The sequence below is a fragment of the Armigeres subalbatus genome, chromosome 2 (genome assembly GCF_024139115.2).
Source record: "Armigeres subalbatus isolate Guangzhou_Male chromosome 2, GZ_Asu_2, whole genome shotgun sequence".
NCBI lineage: Eukaryota > Metazoa > Arthropoda > Insecta > Diptera > Culicidae > Armigeres > Armigeres subalbatus.
This window is the reverse complement of record NC_085140.1, coordinates 343,358,100-343,382,583: the sequence shown is the minus strand read 5'-3', so window position 1 is coordinate 343,382,583 and position 24,484 is coordinate 343,358,100. Positions and strand designations below refer to the sequence as shown.

At 37.2% G+C, this 24,484-nt stretch overlaps 1 protein-coding gene across 2 annotated transcripts in view; it reads left to right on the top strand.

Annotated features, from left to right (window-relative positions):
* Window positions 1–24,484, top strand: part of LOC134212865 (uncharacterized) — a 556,490-nt gene that overhangs the window by 22,182 nt on the left and 509,824 nt on the right. For both annotated transcript variants that reach the window (XM_062691118.1, XM_062691117.1), the window contains exons 2-3: window positions 6,631–7,098; window positions 8,079–8,936. In XM_062691118.1, the coding sequence (XP_062547102.1) occupies window positions 8,928–8,936 (9 nt within the window). In that variant the 5' untranslated portion in view covers window positions 6,631–7,098; window positions 8,079–8,927. The remainder of the gene's footprint in view (window positions 1–6,630; window positions 7,099–8,078; window positions 8,937–24,484) is intronic.

Below are 24,484 nucleotides of genomic sequence, written 5' to 3'. Positions count from 1 at the left end.
GTCCCAGTGGGGGATCTAATGCCAATGAAGATGATGATGAAGAAGAAAAACCAAGCGTTTTACAATCGTGTTGTCTAACTAACTATATGGGTGTCAAATGTTATGTTTTTCCAAGACGATGGAAATAGAATTTACACACTGGCGGCTCAGGAGTTCTGGTACAGGTGGGGCGCCAGCTTTTCTGGCGTTATTGGTGTGATAATGTATAGACTGTAATAACGATTTTCTAGCAATCAATTCCAGAGTCAAAACAGGGGTTTACTACTGACCTGAATGCTTCGGATGTTCTCAAGAATTTCTAGTGAATTAACTTCTGGCATTTTTTTCGTAAATTATTCTACAGGAAATGACACTAAGATTTTTCCAAAAAAAAACAAGAGTAATTTCAGAAAATTCTATAGAAACTCTTTCGGAACATTACTTCAGGTATTCCTTCGAATACTAACGGAAATTCCATTCTCTCGGGAATTTCTCCGGGAAGTATTCCTTCCACAAGTCTTGGACAAAAATTTCCTCTTGTGTTTTCCCCAGAAAATCCCCCGGAAATTACTTGGCAGCTAACTCCAGAAATTCCCTTGGAAATTCAAAGAAGGTAATATAAGAAAATTTCGAAAATTTCTTCGTTGATTCCATTACGAGTTCTTTTAGGAATTTCTTCAGAAATTCTTTTAGAAATTCCTTTGAGAATTCCTGTAGGAATTCGTTAGAAATTCAAATTAAAATTCGGATATTCCTTCAGGAATTATTGAAATTGTTTTAGGAATACCTTCGAAAATTACTTTAGAAGAAATCCTTCCGAAATTTCATTAGGAAATTCTTTGAAAATTCCCTTACTATTTTTTTCAGAAATTGATTGAGGAATTTCTCCGGGATATGTTTTAGGAAATCCTTCAAAAATTATTTTGAGAACTCCTCCAATAAATTACGCCAGGAATTCCTTTTGACATTTCTTCGGAAAATTCTCTGGAAAGACCTTTGTAAATTTATCCGGAAATTCCTTAAAAACTTCCTCCAAGAAATCCTGCGGCAATCATCTTAGTAAAACCATACGAAATTTCTTTCAAAATTCCCGCAGGAATTATTCCAGAAATTTAGTTGGAAGATTTTTTCCGAAAATTTATTGAAGAATGAAATAGGAAATACTAAACGAATTTTCTGAAGAGTTTCTAATGGAAATTTGAAAAGAATTTTCAGATTAAATTTCGGAAAGAATTCTTAAAGTAATTTCCAAATGTTTCTAAAAGAATTTCTCAAGTAATTTCCGAGAAAAAAAATGAAGGAATATTCGAAGGTCTCAAGGAATATCTAATTGAATTTACGGAGGAATGTCCAAAGGGATTCCTGGATGAAGATTTGAAGGAATTCTGAAGGATTTCCAAAAATTCTTCCATCTTCCTAGAGGGATCTCTTAAGGAATTACTGGAAGAATTTATTTAAGAAATTCCTGAAAAAATTGTTAAAACAGTTTGGTAAAAAAGTTCGAATGAACTCCTAATTCAATTTCCGCAGGAATTTCTAAAAAAATCCGAAGGAATTCTCTTAAGGAAATTTCAGGTAGTTTTCCCTGATACAATTTCCGAATTTATTTTATCAGAATTTCCGTAGGAATTCCGACCAAATACTGAAGGTCGTACTTAAAGGTAAACTAAGGTTTCAGTCACTTAAACGAAGGTTTCCTTTGCATCTTGAAAGGACGATTCTGAGACTCATGAAAAAAATGCTTCCAAGCCTCTTGAAAGAAGAAATCCGAGCTCCTTGAAGCGAGGCTTTCGAGCTAGTTGAAAAAAGGCTTCCGAGCCTCTTAAAAGGAGACTTACGACTTACGAGCCTCTTACAAGCTTACAAGCCTCTTAGTAGAAACCTTCCGAGCCTCTTGAAAGGTGTCTTCCGAAACTCTTGAAAGGAGCCTTCCGAGCTTTTTGGAAGAAGGCTTCCGATTCTTTTCAAAAGATGCTTCCGAGCCTTTTGAAGTAGGCCTCCGGGCCTCTTAAAACGAGGCTTTCGGGTCTCTTGAAAGAAGTCTTCCGGGTCTCTTGATAGCAGGCTTCTGAGCCTTTCGAAAGAAGGCTTCCGAGCCTATTGAAAGGAGACTTCCAAGCCTTTTGAAAGCAGATTTCCAAGCCTCTTGAAAAAAGGCTTCCGAGCTTCTTGAAAGGAGCCTTCCGAGCTTTTTGGAAGAACTTCCGAGCCTCTTGATCGAAGGCCCTCTTGAAAGAAGGCTACCGAGTCTCTTGAATGGAGGCTGCCGAGCCTCTTAAAAGAAGGTTTCCAATCCTTCTGAAAGGAGCTTTCCGAGCCTTTGAAAAGGGCCTTCCGAGCTTTTTGAAAGAAGACTTCCGATTCTCTTAAAAGGAGCCGTTCAAGCCGTTTGAAACGAGGCTTCCAGGCCTCTTGAAAGGAGGTTTCCGAGTCTTTTGAAAGCATTTCTGAAAGTAATTCTGGCGGATTGCTAAAGGAATTCCTTAAGGAAATTCGTGAGGATTTTCCAAAACAATTCTTAGACAAATTTTGGAAGAAATTTTCAAAAAAATTCCTAAAGGAATTTCAGAAAGTGTTTCTCGATTTACTTGCTGAGGAAATTTTCAGAAATTCTTTGAGGAATTTTGTAATAATTGGAATTCCTGGAGGAAGTTTTGGAGGTATGCATAAAAGATCATCCGGGTGACCAATCGAATCTTTTTACGAAAAAAATATCTGGATTATATTTCCAACGAACTTTTGGATAAATTCATAAATATCATCTGAATTGATACTCTAAGAAATTTCTGGCGAAATTTCCGAAGCAACTCCTCAAGTAAATTCCTAAAAAATACTTCATAAAGTCCAAAGAAGTATGATGATGGATCGACTGCAATCCCGATATTTTTGGGTTTATATTTTTGGCATGAAGTCTTAATTCCAAATTCAAAACAGGATTTTGTTTTAGTACTGTCTGGATTTGCGCAAGAATTTTCGAACGAATTCCTTCAGATGTCCCTTATGAAATTCTTGTAAAAGTTCCTAAAGTAATTTTCGAATGAATTCCAGTATTAATCTAGAAGTTTATATGAAAATTCCAGTAGGTATTTTTTTGAAAATTCCGTTAGAATTTTTTTCGTGGATGACTTTAATACTGCCGTAATCTGAAAAAGTGACGTATACGCCCATTTCCAAAAATGGTGTTCACGAGTACTACTCATCAAGCTCTTCAACAGAAAAATGGAAAACATTCATGTTATAAAATGGCTGTTACATCACTTTTCCAGATTACGGCAGAATAGATCTTCAGCACGGAGACGAGCCAGCCTCGGGCTGAAAGTCTCTTTAATAAAGACACAAAAAAAAAAAAAAAAAAGATCTTCAGCAAATTTTTTCAGAAAATCGTTAGGAAAATATTTTTCAAAATTAATTCGGGTGGTTCTTTGTAAATTTATTCTAGAGTACATTCTGAAATTCCTCCCTAAATACATTTGGAAATTCCTGCCGGAATTTCTCCCAAAATTTCTCCAGAAAATCCTTCAGAAATTCTTCGATTACTCCTCCAGGAATAATTCGTAAAACTCCCACAGCAGTCCATTTGAATATTCCCACAGGGGTTCGTCCGTAGAACCTCCCGAAAGGTCTTTATAAATTTCTCCAGAAATTCTTTTAGTAAAACAATGTAATATTCCTTTCAAAATTCCTGCAGGAATTATACCGGAAAATTTGTTGAAAGAGTTCTTCCGGAAAATTATTGAAGAATGAAATAGAAAATTCTAAAGGAGTTTTCGTAGAAGTTTCTAACGGAAATTCGAAAGGATTCTCTAAGTAATTCCCAAAAAAATTGCAAATGAAATTTACCAAGGATTCCTGAAAGAATTTTTGAAGAATTTGAATCTCTAAAATATTTGCCAAAAAATGAAGGAATTCTTATAAGAATTGTCGAGAGAATTCCTGGAGATCTGGAGAAATTCCTGAGGGGAATTTCGATGGTATTCTAAGAATTTCTTCCTAGAGTTTCCCAAGGGATTAATTGAGAAAGTACTAGCCAGGCATTGCAATATCATCTGAGCACAGGATATTATCTTTGCTTGTGCAAAGATATTATCTCTAATCAAAGCGCACTCTGGAAAGATATTATCATTTGAGCGTTCGATGATGATCCGGATAGCCAGCGCGGTTCAGGGTTTGTTCGCGTTGCGAAGGTGTTGCTACAACAAAAGCTGTGAAAAAATGTTTCTCCATGACGAACATTGCACTTTGTTTACTGAGCGGATAGATAGCTAAGATCGATATCCCATTATTTCATCAGTATCTTTGCTCAAAAGATCGAATGATGGGATGGTTTGCAATGCCTGGTACTAGCAGACTTTCCAAAATATATTTCATAGAAATTCCTAAATCATATTCCGAAAAATCTCCTGAAGGGATTTTCCAAGGCATTCTTAAAGAAACATCCGAAGGACTAACAAAATTACCGATGGTATTCCTAAAACAATTTCCGAAAGTATTCCTAAAGGAACTTCAGAAGGATTTTCCAAAAGAATTTCTGAAGAAATTCCCAAAAGAATTCGTAAAATAATTTCCGAATTAATTTCAATTGAATTTTCGAGGAATTTCCAAAGGAATCTTCCAATTTATTTTAGTTACAATTTATGTTTTCAATTTATTTTTGGAAATACCTTCCAAAATTTATTCGAATATTCCTTCAGAAAATCCTTCGGAGTTTCTTACAGGAATTCCTTCAAGAATACCTTTACAAATTCTTCTAGGAATTTTCATTTAGAAATTCCTATGAATAACCCTTTAGGAATACTTTTATGAGATCCATTAGATATTTTTGGAATTCCTGCGGAAACCCCTTTAAGAATATCTACGGAAATTGTTTCTGGAAAACCTTCCGAAATTCTTCAAGGAAAATTTATTTTATGAGTTTCTTTGTAATTCCTTTGTAAATTGCCTTAAGATTTCCTACAAAAATTGAATTGAGAACTCCTGCAGGGTTTTTAAAGAAATTGAATCAACAATTATTGAAGGATACTTTCAAACAATTGCTTCCAGTAATTCCTCAAAAAATCCCTTCCGAAAATTTAGTAAGAAATTCTTGAAATTTCTTTGAAATTTCACCTAATGATTTCTTCAGGATTTCCTATTTCATTTTCTAATAAATTTTCGGAAAAAAATCTTCATCAAAATATCAGGGATAATTCCAGCAGGAGTTTCATATGGTTTTACTAAAAGGAAAAGGAAGTTCCGAAATAGTTTTTTTTTGTCTTTATTAAGGAGACTTTCAGCCCGAGGCTGGCTCGTCTCCGGTTCCGAAATAGTTTCTGGATGAATTTACGAGGGCCTTTCCAGAAGATTTTTCAAAAAAGTCCCAGGAGGAATGACATAAAAATAATGGCGTAATATTCTAAATTATCTCTGGAGGAAATTCCTGAAGTGGGAAGTATTTCTAAGGGATTTTCAGAAGAAATTTTCGAAGAAATTCCTGAAAAAAATTCAGAATGAATTATCGAAGAAATTTTCAAATCCTGATAGATTATCGGATAGATTTTGCAAAGGAATTGCTGAAGGTATTTCCGAAGGAATTCTTACAGGAATTTACGATGGAATTTTTAATAAAATTACCGGAGAAATATTTATTTGAATTTCTAAAGAAAACCCTAGAATTTTTCAAAAACTCTTTCGAAAATCACTCCAAGAAATTTTTCGGTTTTTCAAAAATTATTCAAAATTTTAAGAATTTTTTTTTTCAAATAATTTTGGGCAGATATAATTACTTGTCATAAGACTAGTGTGTACTATTCCATTCATTTCTGGAAATGGGATACCACAAACTCGTCTTATGACAAGTAAAGACGTTCGACTAAAAGCTCAAAATAATCTTCTTTTCGGATATGATTAAATTTCAGTGAAATATTCAATTTAGTGGGTCACGTGCCCCATCGTGTCCCAGCTTAACTCCGCCAGTGAATCTACATACATAGACTCACTAGTAAATTTAAAACAGGTTCCGGGTGATCTACGAAAGTGACATCGACTCAGGATATACGGCTAAACACCGTCCCGTTGTCACTGAAATGGCCATATCTCTGCGTATTCCTGACGGCCATATCTGCAGCCAGCATTGCACTATGGGGAAAAGGATGGCCGTTAATCGAAACGTTGACTATCTCCAATTTGTCTATTTTATATATCACGAGTTGTATTCGCCCAATCTTGCTCTGGTTTGTATTGTTTGCGTTAAGTGTTGTAAAATGACATTTGCATTTGTTTGCTTTAGAAAACCTTGAGGCATAGTTTCACTGTTTGTTTCAAATGAGTTTCAATTTAAGGAATGCCTCATCTATGCATTAGTTGTTCTACTATAAAGACGTGCTGAACGTTCTGACGTTCTGCTCTTCTGAAGGTATGAGAGTCAAATATAACTAAGTTGTACTCGAGTAATACCTCAGAGTTTTCAGAGTTTTCAAATATCGTGCGCATACGGTCATTCTTGACACTATTCTGAAAAAAAAAAGATTGAAGCGAAGGATAAACTCCGAGTTTGCCCAGCAAATCTTACTATAAGACTATGCACCACTCAAATGAACCATTACTTCTTTTAAATGTAAAATTAAAAAGTATAAATGCAGCAAACTAACACATTTTTTTCTCTCTTTTTTTTAGGATATCCATTTCTAATCATCGATATGTGAAAATATTCAAACCATTATGAAGAAATTGGAAAACTGTTGGAAAAATCTACAAACCATCATTCGTGTTACTGACTAGTGACACCCCAAAATCGATCTCTCACGTAGAAAATGACTCAATTCCAGTCAATTCCAGATCCGAAAACCTACGATAACAGTGCAATAGCCAGTGGAGAAAATCGATTGTACAACCGTTGCCGTCATCATTGTCATTAGAGTCACTGAATTTCCCCTGTGGTTCGAGAGTACTTTGCAGGCCAACAAAGCAGCGGAAAAGAAAAGGGAAAATCCGATACAACGCCCGCGTGGATGGGACTTGTGCTTGTTTCCGATGTATCGGCACGAGGTGCACGACTTAGTCAGTGGGTGTATACCGTCGTCGTCGCTGTAAAGCGAATCAGAATCAGAGACGGCTCGACTCGGACGACACAACCAGCGAGAGGTGATTAATAAAAGTGGTTTCCCATGGTTTTGCAACAACTGGAGCGAGCGCGCGCGTTCAGGGTGAGATCCACAGGCAGTCAGTGCTGGTGCTCTATGTACTGGCAGACGATCGAGAAGAAAGTGAACTTTGTCGACAGCACACAAAAAGAGCGCACTTGAGTTTGTGAATTTCTCAACACGATTAGCAAAATAGGGTTTGGCATCAATTGCCATGCACAATGTCGAACCCTCATAATGTAACGATCCTATCAAGGTGGTAAAATTTAATCGAAAATAGCAAATTTATTAATTTCAATTTTTTAGTGGTATCTCTTCACTGAGCGGCAGGCTCGAGACACTGAAGACGGCCTTACGAATGTCCCTTGATTTGTATGCTAGTTTGCATATTTATTGAATTTGGGACAAAATTTGGGAATTTGAATGGGACAAAATTGACGAAAATAGGGTCAAACTGTTTATTCCAATGAAAATGCTTTTGAATTTCCACGATTTTTTTTTTGATTTTCATCAGAATAAATAAAATTAGGACTTGGAAATTCCTTAAAATTCCCTTTAGAAATTCTTTTAAATTTCTTTGGTACCTATTTTCTTTTTTATTTCCTTCCGTCGTGAAATGCCTTCGATTTTTTTAATTTCCAAGGGATAAAACAGGTAAAAAATCACGAATGAACCTGTTTGTGCAACTCTCATGTCACTTTGTTCGTTTAATCAAAACATTTGAATTTCTATCAAAAAGCCTTAAAAGGTCTGTAATATTTTTAATCAGAACATCGAAAACCAGTTCCTTCCCACATATCGTTTGGTTCAGAATAAAATAAAATTTAGATTTTGTCTGTCCCAGTTGGTTCTTGTAATCCCTTGTATTTCAATTTCAAAGGGCAGCAAACGCGCACTCGCTCAACAGATGTTGCGAATGGAACAGTTATGTACAGCTAGTTTATTTGGCTTATAACTTTCGCATTATTCATTTTTGCACAGAAGAGGCAGCAAAAATTGCGCAGGGTAAAGGCAACTGAAGACTAAAAGTGAAACCAATCATCCCTACCTACATTTAACTGCTCAGTCTCCAGGTTCGAAGAGTTACATAGCAACAAAATACACACAGTGCCCAGTGATAGCCTACAGTGAGTGACGTGAGAAGAAGCAAAAAACAGCCAACGAACGTTATTCCATTTTAACGCCAAAAAAACGGAGAAAATTTTAAGACAAATATTGAAATTAGTCGGTAGTTGGAGATGATTATAGCGTAATCTGTTCCGAGAAAAAAGCGCAATTACCGGCGAACAAATAACATTGCCAGGTAAATCGATTTTAGTTCCGCGGAGATTAACCCCGCGAATCAACGAACTCACGAGTGTTTGATTAGTGCAGAGTAGGCAGTGAAACCGGCGCCACTCAACAACAACTCTATTGTTTCGGCGGATGGATTTTGATTGGATGTGGTTTCTTCGGCGGGTTTCGCGTGATAAAGTGACAAGTGAAAGGACTGGATCCAAAACATTCATCCGGAGATGATGTGATGTGAATTCCTCACCGAAAAGGGGGAAGCAAAGTGCTACGGTGGCCAACAAGTGCAGTCAGTAAGTTCGGCGCCCTCGGTTGGAAACAGTAAATAAGAATTAGACGTGTTGATCCGGTGGTAATTATCGCGTGTGTATTGAATTGGCGTGCCCTGGCCTGACGCATGTGTGGTCGAAACTGTTTTGGAGACTGTTCAAATCGGGCTTAGTAGCGTGTGCCGGTTGAAAAGACGTTGGACCAAGTGAGGAACGGAAGGGCTGCAAGTGCCACACAAAAACGAGTTGGAGAGCTAATTCGGATGAAAATATGTCAAAGGTGAGTGGCATTTTGTTGTCTATTTATGCACGCAAGCTGATGTTTGTTGGCTTGTTGACCCATATGCTTGGTTCAATAGCATTATGATACACCTATTTTTGGAAGTATGATACATTATTAATGATGTCGTTAGATTCAATTGGTCTAAGCTAGCTGTGCCGATACAGACAAAATGTTCATAAATCTATTATACGATCGGCAACAGTGAACTCTATACCTATTCAATTATGTTACTTGATGGGGTTCCAAATCGATGTAAATCCTGACTACTTCGTTTGTACTGATTGTTGGATTGTAGCTCTTATCGCTTAGCTAGTATTTGTTCAGGGAAGAGTATTTTCGCTTTCCGACTAACTGCCGGAGCTTTGTATGTCGTTATGTAAATAATTTATTTTACAAATATAGAAATTTGCTTTATAAGTTTTCAACTAACCACTCGTAGTTTGGAATCTAGAGATGCTCATATCTGTTCATGAAATAAAGGTGGGACGCAACCCAGGATTCCAATATAAGACGCAATAGAAAATTATGAGGATCTTTGATATCAGTTATCTTGGATATGAAAAGGGATTGTTGATTCAATGTAGTACTTGATTGACGAAATGCCCCCAACTTCCCCATAAATAAAACGGAGTTAGAGTTACCGGAGTCAGGGTAAGTGTGTCACCTTAAGCGATTTGTTCTGTAACTTTTGAATCTCATTTCCATTTCAGTTACATTACAGTTTTTTGTGCATTAATGAGAAATCTGTTTGTTACCAATGTTAAAGAGATAAACATTCTGTAATAGGTCTAATATTTCTTAATTTAGAAGGATTTGAAAAAAAAAACCTTAGAGTAGAGTGGGGTAAGAGTACGCACTTAGTTTTCAATTGAACATGAGGCTTTTATGAAGCAAGCTTCTGCATATCAAATCAATGTCGACGATTCGTATACTTTTCCTTTATGTTACCCAGCGGAAAAAAAATTGAATTTATGGATTTTCGGTTTTAGTAGAACCCCGATTGCAAGACACGTAAAAACACACTCTTACCCCACTGGTGGGGTAAGAGTGCGCATTGGGTGGTGTAAGAGAACGCAATTTTCCAATCATGTGTATATATTTTTATACAAAAATAATTAATAACATTTAATTGATGTTCATTGAAACGGAGGTGAACTAGCCTTGGGCTAAAAACCTCTTTAATAAAGATTATAATAATAATGTTCATTGAAAGTATATTATGGAATGTTTAAAGATTACGTAACTCTGAAAGGCGGAGGGGGTCCTAGAATTATCATACAAAAACATTGTTTTTTATATAGCAAAAAACTACGGAGACCAGATTTCGCGTGGCACAAACAAAGGAATTTTCCCTAAAGAAGTCCACTAATTACGTAATGCAAAAATTGACCATTTCCATTTCATAAGCGTTGCGTAATTTATAGATGTTGGTTTTGATAAAATGAAATAATACCTACCTAATACGATTTCATTATTTCGCTTCAGCGCTTTGTTCGATAAGTTCCTTCTTACACCAAATGACTTCAGCTTATCCTTAGAAGAATAATTTTCGATTTCTGTCTCTTTTTTGTTTATTCAAATCGTTTACAATTACACATGACAATAATTGGCCAGAATACCTGTCAAACTCTTACCACGCGCACTCTTGTCCCTCTCTACTCTACTTATGCCGCTTACTTAGCACCATGACTAAGTGACACTCACATTGGGAATAGTATTCTTTAAGGGTTAATCAACCAGGAATCATTGATAAATAACCTATGGTAATTGCAGACGAGCTAAGAGCCAGTTATAATGTAAAATTCATATTTCTATACAGAAGTTCTGAATTATATACGGCAGCGGTTCTCAACCCTTTTCTTGAGAGGTACCCCTTCGAACTTTTTCATTAATTGCGGTACCTCTTTTTTTTTTTGCTGTAAATGAAAAAAAAAAGTGTCACTCATAACATATATGAAAAACGGACCTGAAACCTAACGGGATTTATGGCTCTCCAAAAAGTTGGCTGAAATTTTCATTACTCCGTAAGTTTATAGATCAAGCTTTTTACAGCACTTTCATGGCTATTGGAGCCTTCCAAGCCTCTTGAATGAAGGTTTCCGAGCCTATTGAAAGATGGCTTCAGATCCTCTTGAATGGCGGCTTTCGAGACACTTAGGCTGTGAACCATTCCACCGATTCGTTTAACTTTTAGTTAAAATTTGACACTTCGATGGTTATTTTCCCATCGTGGTTAAAATTTTACTCCGAAGCCGACCCATTTGAGTTTTGACAGATTGATAGTTATTCGGAACGAAATGGATTTGGCGCCAATTTTCTCGCGAACAAAGTTTAACTACCGAAATGTCAAATCTATCCATGCTCCGGAGCAGGGTTATTTTTAACCACGGCGAAATAACCATCGAACTGTCAAATTTTAACTAAAAGTTAAACGAATCGGTTGAATGGTTCACAGCCTTAAAAGGAGGGCTCTGCGCATCTTGATAGATCGCTTCAAAGCCTCTTGTAAGAAGAATTCCGACAGAGGTGTGCGCCAGTCCGAAATTCGACGGCGGCGGCGTTTTCGGCGTCACGCCCAAGGAAATTCCGAAGAATTTCCCTTCGGAATTTCCTTGAAAAATTCTTCGGAATTTCCTTGGAAAATTCTTCTTTCGGCGTCACGCCCAAGGAAATTCTTCTTTCGGCGTCACGCCCAAGGAAATTCCGAAGAATTTCCCAAGGAAATTCCGAAGGATTTCCCAAGGAAACTCCGAAGAATTTCCCAAAGAAATTCCGAAGAATTTCCCAAGGAAATTCCGAAGAATTTCCCAAGGAAACTCCGAAGAATTTCCGGCGGCGTTTGTCAGAATTTTAGTCAGCGGCGTTTTCGGCGTCACGCCCAAGGAAATTCCGAAGAATTTCCCTTCGGAATTTCCTTGGGAAATTCTTCTTTCGGCGTCACGCCCAAGGAAATTCCGAAGAATTTCCCAAGGAAATTCCGAAGAATTTCCCAAGGAAATTCCGAAGAATTTCCCAAGGAAATTCCGAAGAATTTCCCAAGGAAATTCCGAAGAATTTCCCAAGGAAACTCCGAAGAATTTCCCAAGGAAATTCCGAAGAATTTCCCAAGGAAATTCCGAAGAATTTCCCAAGGAAATTCCGGAAAATTTCCCAAGGAAATTCCGGAAAATTTCCCAAGGAAATTCCGGAAAATTTCCCAAGGAAATTCCGGAAAATTTCCCAAGGAAATTCCGGAAAATTTCCCAAGGAAATTCCGGAAAATTTCCCAAGGAAATTCCGAAAAATTTCCCAAGGAAATTCCGGAGAATTTCCCAAGGAAATTCCGGAGAATTTCCCAAGGAAATTCCGGAGAATTTCCCAAGGAAATTCCGAAGAATTTCCCAAGGAAATTCCGAAGAATTTCCCAAGAAATTTCCGAAGAATTTCCCAAGGAAATTCGAAGAATTTCCCAAGGAAATTCGAAGAATTTCCCAAGGAAATTCGAAGAATTTCCAAAGGAAATTCGAAGAATTTCCCAAAATTCGAAGAATTTCCCAAGGAAATTCGAAGAATTTCTAAGGAAATTCGAAGAATTTCCCAATGAAATTCGAAGAATTTCCCAATGAAATTCGAAGAATTTCCCAAGGAAATTCGAAGAATTTCCCAAGGAAATTCGAAGAATTTCCCAAGGAAATTCGAAGAATTTCAAGGAAATTCGAAGAATTTTCAAGGAAATTCGAAGAATTTCCCAAGGAAATTCGAAGAATTTCCCAAGGAAATTCGAAGAATTTCCCATGAAATTCGAAGAATTTCAAGGAAATTCGAAGAATTTCCCAAGGAAATTCCGAAGAATTTCCAAGGAAATTCGAAGAATTTCCCAAGGAAATTCGAAGAATTTCCCAAGGAAATTCCGAAGAATTTCCAAGGAAATTCCGAAGAATTTCCCAAGGAAATTCGAAGAATTTCAAGGAAATTCGAAGAATTTCCCAAGGAAATTCGAAGAATTTCCCAAGGAAATTCGAAGAATTTCCCAAGGAAATTCGAAGAATTTCCCAAAGGAAATTCGAAGAATTTCCCAAGGAAATTCGAAGAATTTCCCAAGGAAATTCGAAGAATTTCCCAGGAAATTCGAAGAATTTCCCAAGGAAATTCCGAAGAATTTCCCAAGGAAATTCGAAGAATTTCCCAAGGAAATTCGAAGAATTTCCCAAGGAAATTCGAAGAATTTCCCAAGGAAATTCGAAGAATTTCCAAGGAAATTCGAAGAATTTCCCAAGGAAATTCGAAGAATTTCCCAAGGAAATTCGAAGAATTTCCCAAGGAAATTCGAAGAATTTCCCAAGGAAATTCGAAGAATTTCCCAAGGAAATTCGAAGAATTTCCCAAGGAAATTCGAAGAATTTCCAAGGAAATTCGAAGAATTTCCCAAGGAAATTCGAAGAATTTCCCAAGGAAATTCGAAGAATTTCCCAAGGAAATTCGAAGAATTTCCCAAGGAAATTCGAAGAATTCCCATGGAAATTCCACAGAATTTCCCATGGAAATTCCACAGAATTTCCCATGGAAATTCCACAGAATTTCCCATGGAAATTCCACAGAATTTCCCATGGAAATTCCACAGAATTTCCCATGGAAATTCCACAGAATTTCCCATGGAAATTCCACAGAATTTCCCGAGGAAATTCCACAGAATTTCCCGAGGAAATTCCACAGAATTTCCCGAGGAAATTCCACAGAATTTCCCGAGGAAATTCCACAGAATTTCCCGAGGAAATTCCACAGAATTTCCCGAGGAAATTCCACAGAATTTCCCGAGGAAATTCCAAAGAATTTCCCGAGGAAATTCCAAAGAATTTCCCAAGGAAATTCGAAGAATTTCCCAAGGAAATTCGAAGAATTTCCCAAGGAAATTCCGAAGAATTTCCCAAGGAAATTCCGAAGAATTTTCCAAGGAAATTCCGAAGAATTTTCCAAGGAAATTCCGAAGAATTTCCCAAGGAAATTCCGGATAATTTCCCAAGGAAATTCCAAAGAATTTTCAAGGAAATTCCGGAGAATTTCCCAAGGAAATTCCAAAGAATTTCCCAAGGAAATTCCACAAAATTTCTCAAGGAAATTCCACAAAATTTCCCAAGGAAATTCCGAAGAATTTCCCAACAAAACTCCGAATAATTTCCCAAGGAAATTCCAAACAATTTCCCAAAGAAATTCGGAAGAATTTCCAAAGGATATTCGGAAGCATTTTCCAAGAAAATTCCGAAGAATTTCCTAAGAAAATTCCGAAGAATTTCCCAAGGAAATTCCGGAGAAATTCCCAAAGAAAATCCGAAGAATTTTCCAAGGAAATTTCGAAGAATTTCCCATGGAAATTTCTGAGGAATTTCCCAAGACAATTTCGAAGAATTCCCCATGGAAAATCCGGAGAATTTCCCAAGGAAATTCCGAAGAGTTTCCCAAGGAAATTAAGAACAATTTCCCAAGGAAATTCCGAAAAATTTCCCAAGGAAATTCCGAAGAATTTTCCAAGGAAATTCCGAAGAATTTCAAAGGAAATTCGAAAAATTTCCCAAGGAAATTCGAAGAATTTCCCAAGGAAATTCCGAAGAATTTCCCAAGGAAATTCCGAAGAATTTTCAAGGAAATTCCGAAGAATTTTCCAAGGAAATTCTTAAGAATTTCCCCGGGAAATTCTGAAGAATTTCCCCTGGAAATTCTGAAGAATTTCCCAAGGAAATTCTGAAGAATTTCCCAAGGAAATTCGAAGAATTTCCCAAGGAAATTCAAAAGAATTTCCCAAGGAAATTCCGAAGAATTTCCCAAGGAAATTCGAAGAATTTCCCAGGAAATTCGAAGAATTTCCCAAGGAAATTCGAAGAATTTCCCAAGGAAATTCCGAAGAATTTCCCAAGGAAATTCGAAGAATTTCCAAAGGAAATTTCGAAGAATTTCCCAAGGAAATTCGAAGAATTTCCCAAGGAAATTCGAAGAATTTCCCAAGGACATTCGAAGAATTTCCCAAGGAAATTCCGAAGAATTTCTCAAGGAAATTCCGAAGAATTTCCCAAGGAAATTCTTAAGATTTACCCATGAAAATTCGAAGAATTTCCCATGAAAATTCGAAAAACTTTCCAAGGAAATTCCGAAGCATTTTCTAAGGAAATTCCGAAGAATTTTCCAAGGAAATTTTGAAGTATTTCCCAAGGCAATTCCGAAGAATTTCCCAAGGAAATTCCGAAGAATTAACCAAGGAAATTTCTTGGAAAATTCTTGGGAAATTCTTCGAAATTTCCTTGGGAAATTCTTTGGAATTTGCTTGGAAAATTCTTCGGAATTTTCTTGGGAAATTGAATTTCGAAATTCGAATTTCTGGGAAATTCTTCGGAATTTCCTTGGGAAATTCTTTGAAATTTCCTTGGGAAATTCTTCGGAATTTCCTTGGGAAATTCTGCGGAATTTCCTTGGAAAATTCTTCGGAATTTCCTTAGGAAATTCTCCGGAATTTCCTTGGGAAATTCTTTGGAATTTCCTTGGGAAATTCTTCGGAATTTCCTTGGGAAATTCTTTGGAATTTCCTTGGAAAATTCTTCGGAATTTTCTTGGGCGTGACGCCGAAAGAAGAATTTCCCAAGGAAATTCCGAAGAATTTCCCTTCGGGATTTCCTTGGGAAATTCTTTGGAATTTCCTTGGGAAATTCTTCGGAATTTCCTTGGGAAATTCTTCGGAATTTCCTTGGGAAATTCTTCAGAATTTCCTTGGAAAATTTTTCGGAATTTCCTTGGAAAACTCTTCGGAGTTTCCTTGGAAAATTCTTCGGAATTTCCTTGGAAAATTCTTCGGAATTTTCTTGGGCGTGACGCCGAAAGAAGAATTTTCCAAGTAAATTCCGAAGAATTTCCCAAGGAAATTCCGCAAAATTTCCCAAGGAAATTCCGAAGAATTTTCCAAGGAAATTCCGAAGAATTTTCCAAGGAAATTCCGAAGAATTTCCCAATGAAATTTCGAAGAATTCCCCAATGAAATTTCGAAGAATTCCCCAAGGAAATTCCGAAGAAGTCCCCAAGGAAACTCCGAAGAACTTCCCAAGGAAATTCCGAAGAATTTCCCAGGAAAATTCCGAAGAATTTCCCAAGGAAATTCCGAAGAATTTCCCAGGAAAATTCCGAAGAATTTCCCAAGGAATTTCCGAAGAATTTCCCAATGAAATTCCGAAGAATTTCCCAAGGAATTTTCGAAGAATTTCCCAATGAAATTCCGAAGAATTTCCCAATGAAATTCCGAAGAATTTCCCAAGGAAATTACGAAGAATCTACAAGGAAATTCCGAAGAATTTCCCAAGGAAATTCCGAAGAATTTAACAAGGAAGAATTTCCCAAGGAAATTCCGAAGAATTTCCCAAGGAAATTCCGAAGAATTTCCCAAGGAAATTCCGAAGAATTTCCCAAGGAAATTCGAAGAATTTCAAGGAAATCCGAAGAATTTCCCGAAAGAAATTCCGAAGAATTTTTCAAGGAAATTCGAAGAATTTCCCAAGGAATTCAAAGAATTTCCCAAGGAAATTCCGAAGAATTTCCCAAGGAAATTCCGAAGAATTTCCCAAGGAAATTCCGAAGAATTTTCCAAGGAAATTCCGAAGAATTTCCCAAGGAAATTCCGAAGAATTTTCCAAGGAAATTCCGAAGAATTTTCCAAGGAAATTCCGAAGAATTTCCCAATGAAATTCCGAAGAATTCCTCAAGGAAATTCCGAAGAATTTCCCAAGGAAATTTCTTGGAAAATTCTTCGGAATTTCCTTGGGAAATTCTTCGGATTTTCCTTGGGAAATTCTTCGGATTTTGAATTCGAATTTCAGAATTTTTCGAATTTCTGGGAAATTCTTCGAATTTCAAATTCTTCGAATTTCCTGAAAGAATGAAATTTCGAATTTCTGAAATTCTTCGAATTTCCTTGGGAAATTTTGAAATTTCCTGGAAATTCTTCGAATTTCCTTGGGAAATTTGAATTTCTGAAAATTCTTCGAATTTCAGGAAATTCTTCGGAATTTCCTTGGGAAATTCTTCGGAATTTCCTTGGGAAATTCTTCGGAATTTCCTTGGGAAATTCTTCGGAATTTCCTTGGAAAATTCTTCGGAATTTTCTTGGGCGTGACGCCGAAAGAAGAATTTCCCAAGGAAATTCCGAAGAATTTCCCTTCGGGATTTCCTTGGGAAATTCTTTGGAATTTCCTTGGGAAATTCTTTGGAATTTCCTTGGGAAATTCTTCGGAATTTCCTTGGGAAATTCTTCGGAATTTCCTTGGGAAATTCTTCGGAATTTCCTTGGAAAATTCTTCGGAATTTCCTTGGAAAATTCTTCGGAATTTCCTTGGAAAATTCTTCGGAATTTCCTTGGAAAATTCTTCGGAATTTTCTTGGGCGTGACGCCGAAAGAAGAATTTCCCAAGGAAATTCCGAAGAATTTCCCAAGGAAATTCCGAAGAATTTCCCAAGGAAATTCCGAAGAATTTCCCAAGGAAATTCCGAAGAATTTTCCAAGGAAATTCCGAAGAATTTTCCAAGGAAATTCCGAAGAATTTCCCAAGGAAATTTCGAAGAATTCCCCAAGGAAATTCCGAAGAATTTCCCAAGGAAATTCCCAAGAAGTCCCCAAGGAAATTCCGAAGAACTTCCCAAGGAAATTCCGAAGAATTTCCCAGGAAAATTCCGAAGAATTTCCCAAGGAAATTCCGAAGAATTTCCCAGGAAAATTCCGAAGAATTTCCCAAGGAATTTCCGAAGAATTTCCCAATGAAATTCCGAAGAATTTCCCAAGGAATTTCCGAAGAATTTCCCAATGAAATTCCGAAGAATTTCCCAATGAAATTCCGAAGAATTTCCCAAGGAAATTCCGAAGAATCTACAAGGAAATTCCGAAGAATTTCCCAAGGAAATTCCGAAGAATTTCCCAAGGAAATTCCGAAGAATTTCCCAAGGAAATTCCGAAGAATTTCCCAAGGAAATTCCGAAGAATTTCCCAAGGAAATTCCGAAGAATTTCCCAAGGAAATTCCGAAGAATTTCCCAAGGAAATTCCGAAAAATTTCCCAAGGAAATTCCGAAGAATTTCCCAAGGAAATTCCAAAGAATTTCCCAAGGAAATTCCAAAGAATTTCCCAAGGAAATTCCAAAGAATTTCAAAAGGAAGAATTTCCCAAGGAAATTCCGAAGAATTTCCCAAGGAAATTCCGAAGAATTTCCCAAGGAAATTCCGAAGAATTTCCCAAGGAAATTCCGAAGAATTTCCCAAGGAAATTCAGAAGAATTTCCCAAGATAATTCCGAAGAATTTCCCCATGGAAATTCCGAAGAATTTCCCAAGGAAATTCCGAAGAATTTCCCAAGGAAATTCCGAAGAATTTCCCAAGGAAATTCCGAAGAATTTCCCAAGGAAATTCCGAAGAATTTCCCAAGGAAATTCCGAAGAATTTCCCAAGGAAATTCCGAAGAATTTCCTTGGGAAATTCTTCGGAATTTCCTTGGGAAATTCTTCGGAATTTCCTTGGGAAATTCTTCGGAATTTCCTTGGGAAATTCTTCGAAATTTCATTGGGAAATTCTTAAGAATTTCCATGGATAGATCTTAGGAATTTCCTTGGAAAATTTTTCGGAATTTCCTTGGGAAATTTTGCGGAATTTCCTTGGGAAATTCTTCGGAATTTACTTGGAAAATTCTTCTTTCGGCGTCACGCCCAAGAAAATTCCGAAGAATTTCCCAAGGAAATTCCGCAAAATTTCCCAAGGAAATTCCGAATGGGGAATTCTTCGAAATTTCATTGGGGAATTCTTCGAAATTTCATTGGGAAATTCTTCGGAATTTCCTTGGAAAATTCTTCGGAATTTCCTTGGAAAATTCTTCGGAATTTCCTTGGGAAATTTTGCGGAATTTCCTTGGGAAATTCTTCGGAATTTACTTGGAAAATTCTTCTTTCGGCGTCACGCCCATGAAAATTCCGAAGAATTTCCCAAGGAAATTCCGCAGAATTTCCCAAGGAAATTCCGAAGAATTTTCCAAGGAAATTCCGAAGAATTTCCCAAGGAAATTCCGAAGAATTTCCCAAGGAAATTTCGAAGAATTCCCCAAGGAAATTCCGAAGAATTCCCCAAGGAAATTCCGAAGAATTCCCCAAGGAAATTCCGAAGAATTTCCCAAGGAAATTCCGAAGAATTTCCCAGGAAAATTCCGAAGAATTTCCCAAGGAAATTCCGAAGAATTTCCCAGGAAAATTCCGAAGAATTTCCCAAGGAATTTCCGAAGAATTTCCCAATGAAATTCCGAAGAATTTCCCAAGGAATTTCCGAAGAATTTCCCAATGAAATTCCGAAGAATTTCCCAAGGAAATTCCGAAGAATCTACAAGGAAATTCCGAAGAATTTCCCAAGGAAATTCCGAAGAATTTCCCAAGGAAATTCCGAAGAATTTCCCAAGGAAATTCCGAAGAATTTCCCAAGAATTCCGAAGAATTTCCCAAGGAAATTCCGAAAAATTTCCCAAGGAAATTCCGAAGAATTTTCCAAGGAAATTCCAAAGAATTTCCCAAGGAAATTGCAAAGAATTTCCCAAGGAAATTCCAAAGAATTTCTCAAGGAAATTCCAAAGAATTTCCCAAGGAAATTCCGAAGAATTTCCCAAGGAAATTCCGAAGAATTTCCCAAGGAAATTCCGAAGAATTTCCCAAGGATATTACGACAAATTTCCCAAGGAAATTTCGACGAGATTCCAACGAATTTTCCAACGAAATTCCGACGAATTTCCCAAGGAAATTCCGACGAATTTCCCAAGGAAATTGCGAAGAATTTTCTAAGGAAATTCCGAAGAATTTCCCAAGGAATGAATTTCCCAAGGAAATTGCGAAGAATTTCCCAAGGAAGTTCCGAAGAATTTCCCAAGGAAATTCCGAAGAATTTCCCAAGGAAATTCCGAAGAATTTGCCAAGGAATTCCGAAGAATTTCAAGGAAATTCGAAGAATTTCAAGGAAATTCGAAGAATTTCCCAAGAAATTCGAAGAATTTCAAGGAAATTCGAAGAATTTCCAAGGAAATTCGAAGAATTTCCCAAGGAAATTCCGAAGAATTTCCCAAGGAAATTCGAAGAATTTCCCAAGGAAATTCCGAAGAATTTCCCAAGGAAATTCCGAAGAATTTCCCAAGGAAATTCGAAGAATTTCCCAAGAAATTCGAAGAATTTCCCAAGGAAATTCGAAGAATTTCCCAAGGAAATTCCGAAGAATTTCCCAAGGAAATTCGAAGAATTTCCTCAAGGAAATTCGAAGAATTTCCTGAAATTCGAAGAATTTCCCAAGGAAATTCCGAAGAATTTCCCAAGGAAATTCGAAGAATTTCCAAGGAAATTCCGAAGAATTTCCCAAGGAAATTCGAAGAATTTCCCAAGGAAATTCGAAGAATTTCCCAAGGAAATTCGAAGAATTTCCCAAGGAAATTCGAAGAATTTCCCAAGGAAATTCGAAGAATTTCTCTAGGAAACTCCTAAGAATTCCCCAAGGAAATTCCAAAGAATTTCCCAAGGAAATTCCAAAGAATTTCTCAAGGAAATCCCAAGAAATTTCCCAAGGAAATTCCAAAGAATTTCCCAAAGAAATTCAAAAAATTTCCCAAATTCCAAAGAATTTCCCAAGGAATTTCCAAAGAATTTCCCAAGGAAATTCCAAAGAATTTCCCAAGGAAATTCCAAAGAATTTCCCAAGGAAATTCCAAAGAATTTCCCAAGGAAATTCCGAAGAATTTCCCAAGGAAATTCCAAAGAATTTCCCAAGGAAATTCCAAAGAATTTCCCAAGGAAAATCCGAAGAATTTCCCAAAGAAAATTCTTCGGAAATTCCTTGGGAAATTCTTCGGAATTTCCTTGGGCAAAACATACTTTTGCATATAAACAATAAAGACGGATCCATAAAAAAATGAAAAACGATCCATAAATAACATCTGAATGTTCCTTAAAATGCTACCATAAATCCATAAAACAGTTCAGGAGATTCCATAAAGAATAATTTTTTGATCCATAACTAAGCTAAAATTTAGCAATTAAAAGGGAAATATGTTCTATAACATGGTCAAGAAAAACATTACAATTCTTGCTATTTTCCCATAAACATATGACAAATGATCCATAGATCTTTGGAAAATGATCCACAAAAAACTATATTTTGATCCATAAAACTTCAAATTTGCGCATTTTTTATCGTGATGATGATCCATAATTTTAGTCATATGATCCATAATTCTGGCCATTTGATCCATAACTTTGTTCAAATGATCCATAGTTTTGGTGATATGATCCATAAACTTTGATAAATGATCCATAGATTTTATAAAATGTGTGGATCAATTAATATAGTTTCGTTGGCCTTCTTTCCAAGCATTATGGATCACATTATCAAAATTATGGATCATATGACCAAAATTATGGATCATATTACTAAAATTATGGATCATCAACACGAAAATGCGCAAATTTGAAATTTTATGGATCAAAATATAGTTTTTATGGATCATTTTTCAAAGTTTTATGGATCATAAAAATATTCTTTATGGAATCTCTTAAACTATTTTATGGATTTATGGTAGCGTTTTATGAAACATTCAGATGTTATTTATGGATCGTTTTTCATTTTTTTACGGATCGTTTTTGCACATTGAACGGTGCAAAGTAAGGGCTGCCATTTCCTTGGGAAATTCCGAAAAATTTCCCAAGGAAATTCCGAAGAATTTCCCAAGGAAATTCCTAAAAATTTCGGAATTCTGTTGGGGCAAACAAATTTTTCGGGCAAATTACCAGTTCGGCCGAATGTTCCTATATATCGCGTTCGCCCAAACCATAGTTGACCTGATGGCAGTTTCAGATGAACATTTAGTTCGTCTCGGCTAAATGGATTTTTTCTAGATGACTTAAAGGCCAGTATCGACTTAAAAAGTAGAAGTTACGTAGTTTTGTTTAATGGTCATTTGTCAAAAAGGCCATTAAACTAAACGAGTGGCCAGTTATGACCATATGATCCGTTCAGTAATTATAGTAACTTGTCATAAGACGAGTTTGTACAATCCCATTGAATTCCATCACTTATGTAATTGTATCTTGACAGATACGTATTTCGACCTCAACAGTAAGGCCGTCTTCAGTGTCTCGTGCTTGACTCGACTTAGTCTTAGTTAGACTTAGTCGAGTCAAGTACGAGACACTGAAGACGGCCTTATTGTTGAGGTCGAAATACGTATCTGTCAAGATACAATTAAGTGGTGGAATTCAATGGGATTGTACAAACTCGTCTTATGACAAGTGAAGACATTCCACTAAAAAGCTCAAAATAATTTTCATAACAATTATAGTAAGCCAAATTACATTTTCGGCCAAACGGCATTTTTGGTCTAATGACTTCTTCGGCCAAGCGATCGATTCGACTAAACGACCTGTTAAGACTCAAATATGACGTCCACTACTTTTGGAGGTTTCTAGACCTACCCTCCCCCCTGTCATGCTTTTTTGTATACCTAGTATATGTACTATTACAAAATGGTGGACCCCCTGTCCACCTAAAATCTGTGGCATCATTGTTGAATGACCCCTTAGGACAAACGCCTTTTTCGGCAAATTACCAGTTCGGCCGTGTGTCACTTTCGGCCAATGTAATTTCCCAAGAAATTCAAAGACGTTTCTTGAAAATTTCAAGCATTTTTCCGTTAAAACCAAAGATTTTTTTTGTTGAAACTTACATTTTGAAAAATTTTCCGCTGATACTTTGAAGAAGCTTTCGTCTCGAGAATTCCAAAGAGTTTCCCGCGGATATTCCGAAGAATTTTCTTCTTTAACTTTGGCTCTAGTCTAGTCGTCTTAAGCAATCTAGATTGAGAAATTCAACCTTTCGACTCACATTTTCAAGACGGATAAGAAGCTAAAGATTGTCGTCAATAATAATGGAGTTGAATTTAATTTCACATTTAGGAATTGCAAGGCCCCTTCGACAATTAAACATCAGATGTTGACGGCTGCTGTTACTGCTGGATTCAGCATATTGAAGTGATACAACATGGCATCCTAACAGCGAAAGCTGATTCCAATCTTTCACCTGTGGGATGTTTCACCTCCCAGACCCAGAATCACCATTCACCATAATAATTTTATCGAAACTCTCAGCCCATCTCACCACCGACAATCGGATGCACCACATCTGCAGTCAACATCACGCTCTCCGACTGATGATGATGATGGTACTCCTTTTGGCACCATGTAAGCATGCATGGATGCACCCCACGATTCCACGTTGGTGTAGTTCCGCATGTGCAGCAGCCAGCGCCAAAGACCGGTAGCGATAGTAGAGCGTTTTTTTCCTGCGCTGAAAACGGAACATCTTAAAAGGATAACCCAGTTTCTGCGAATGCAATGTCTATGGTTTTATATATCCATGCAAGTCGGCACCGTCAGTCTGTTCACGTGCAGATCTCCCATCAACGACAAATGGGTGGTGCCGCCGTTGTTCACGGGGTGGAGGTGGCAGCCTAGATAGATGCACGCTTGATGGCATGTTCCCACTTTTGCTGCATCAGCTCCACTTAAACAGATGCTCCATAAGCTGTGACATGTTTGAACACACAAGCCATCGTCGAATGGGTGACGTATGGTATTTAGATTGCCCATTGTGGAGAGGAATATGCATGCTCACTATTTGCGCTCCTCTCGTCCGACTCGTTTCCCAGCTGGGGCTGGGGCTGGGAAATTGCAATTCAACATAATTACACAGTTATTAATTCGCTCAGCAGACTGTGATGGTTGTCCCCGTCGTGTACGACGTACTGATGCTCGCTTGTGGGGGGACTACAGTGCGGCACGAAGTAAAAACTAGTTCATATCAAAGAGTTGATGTGTGTAAAACAGTATCTGCAACAACAGCTCAGGGAGAAATGCTGGAAATGATGTAATAATTATTGCACGAATTAGCTCCTACTTGTTGTGGTTCATCACATCGAAGTGGAAGAGACAATTACGCTATACCGGCAATACCACCGGGCAAGGAAGTTATTCACAAGACGTAGTTGTAACCTCCCGACTCCCTGCATAGTTAGCAGACATTTACCAACGTTCGTCTTGGTTCGTTGCTTGAATCATAATGACTATCAGCTTAGTGATGTTTGCTATTGAGCTACAATTTTCCACTTGGAAAATCGTATCAATAGAGCAGTCGGACAACATCGTTGCATTTTGCATGCCATCCTAGAACTGACGTTTGTCTTTCATGCCTCCAAACGGCGATACGTCAACTGATTTATAATTAAAAATCCAATTAATTTTATCGCTTGGCAAACCCCAAGCCACGTTCGGTAACGCAATATGCGGCCTTCGGAGAAAAAGCACGAAACTGAACCAACAACCAGCGATCGTACCATTAGCGTCGAGCATTGTTTGTTGTCCATTTCATTACGTGACGAGAGAGACGATATGAAATCATCTATTGGTGGGGAGGTGCCACCAGACCCATACCCTTCGCACTACTGCTGATGGAAATGCGTTCAATTCGAAGATGCATTA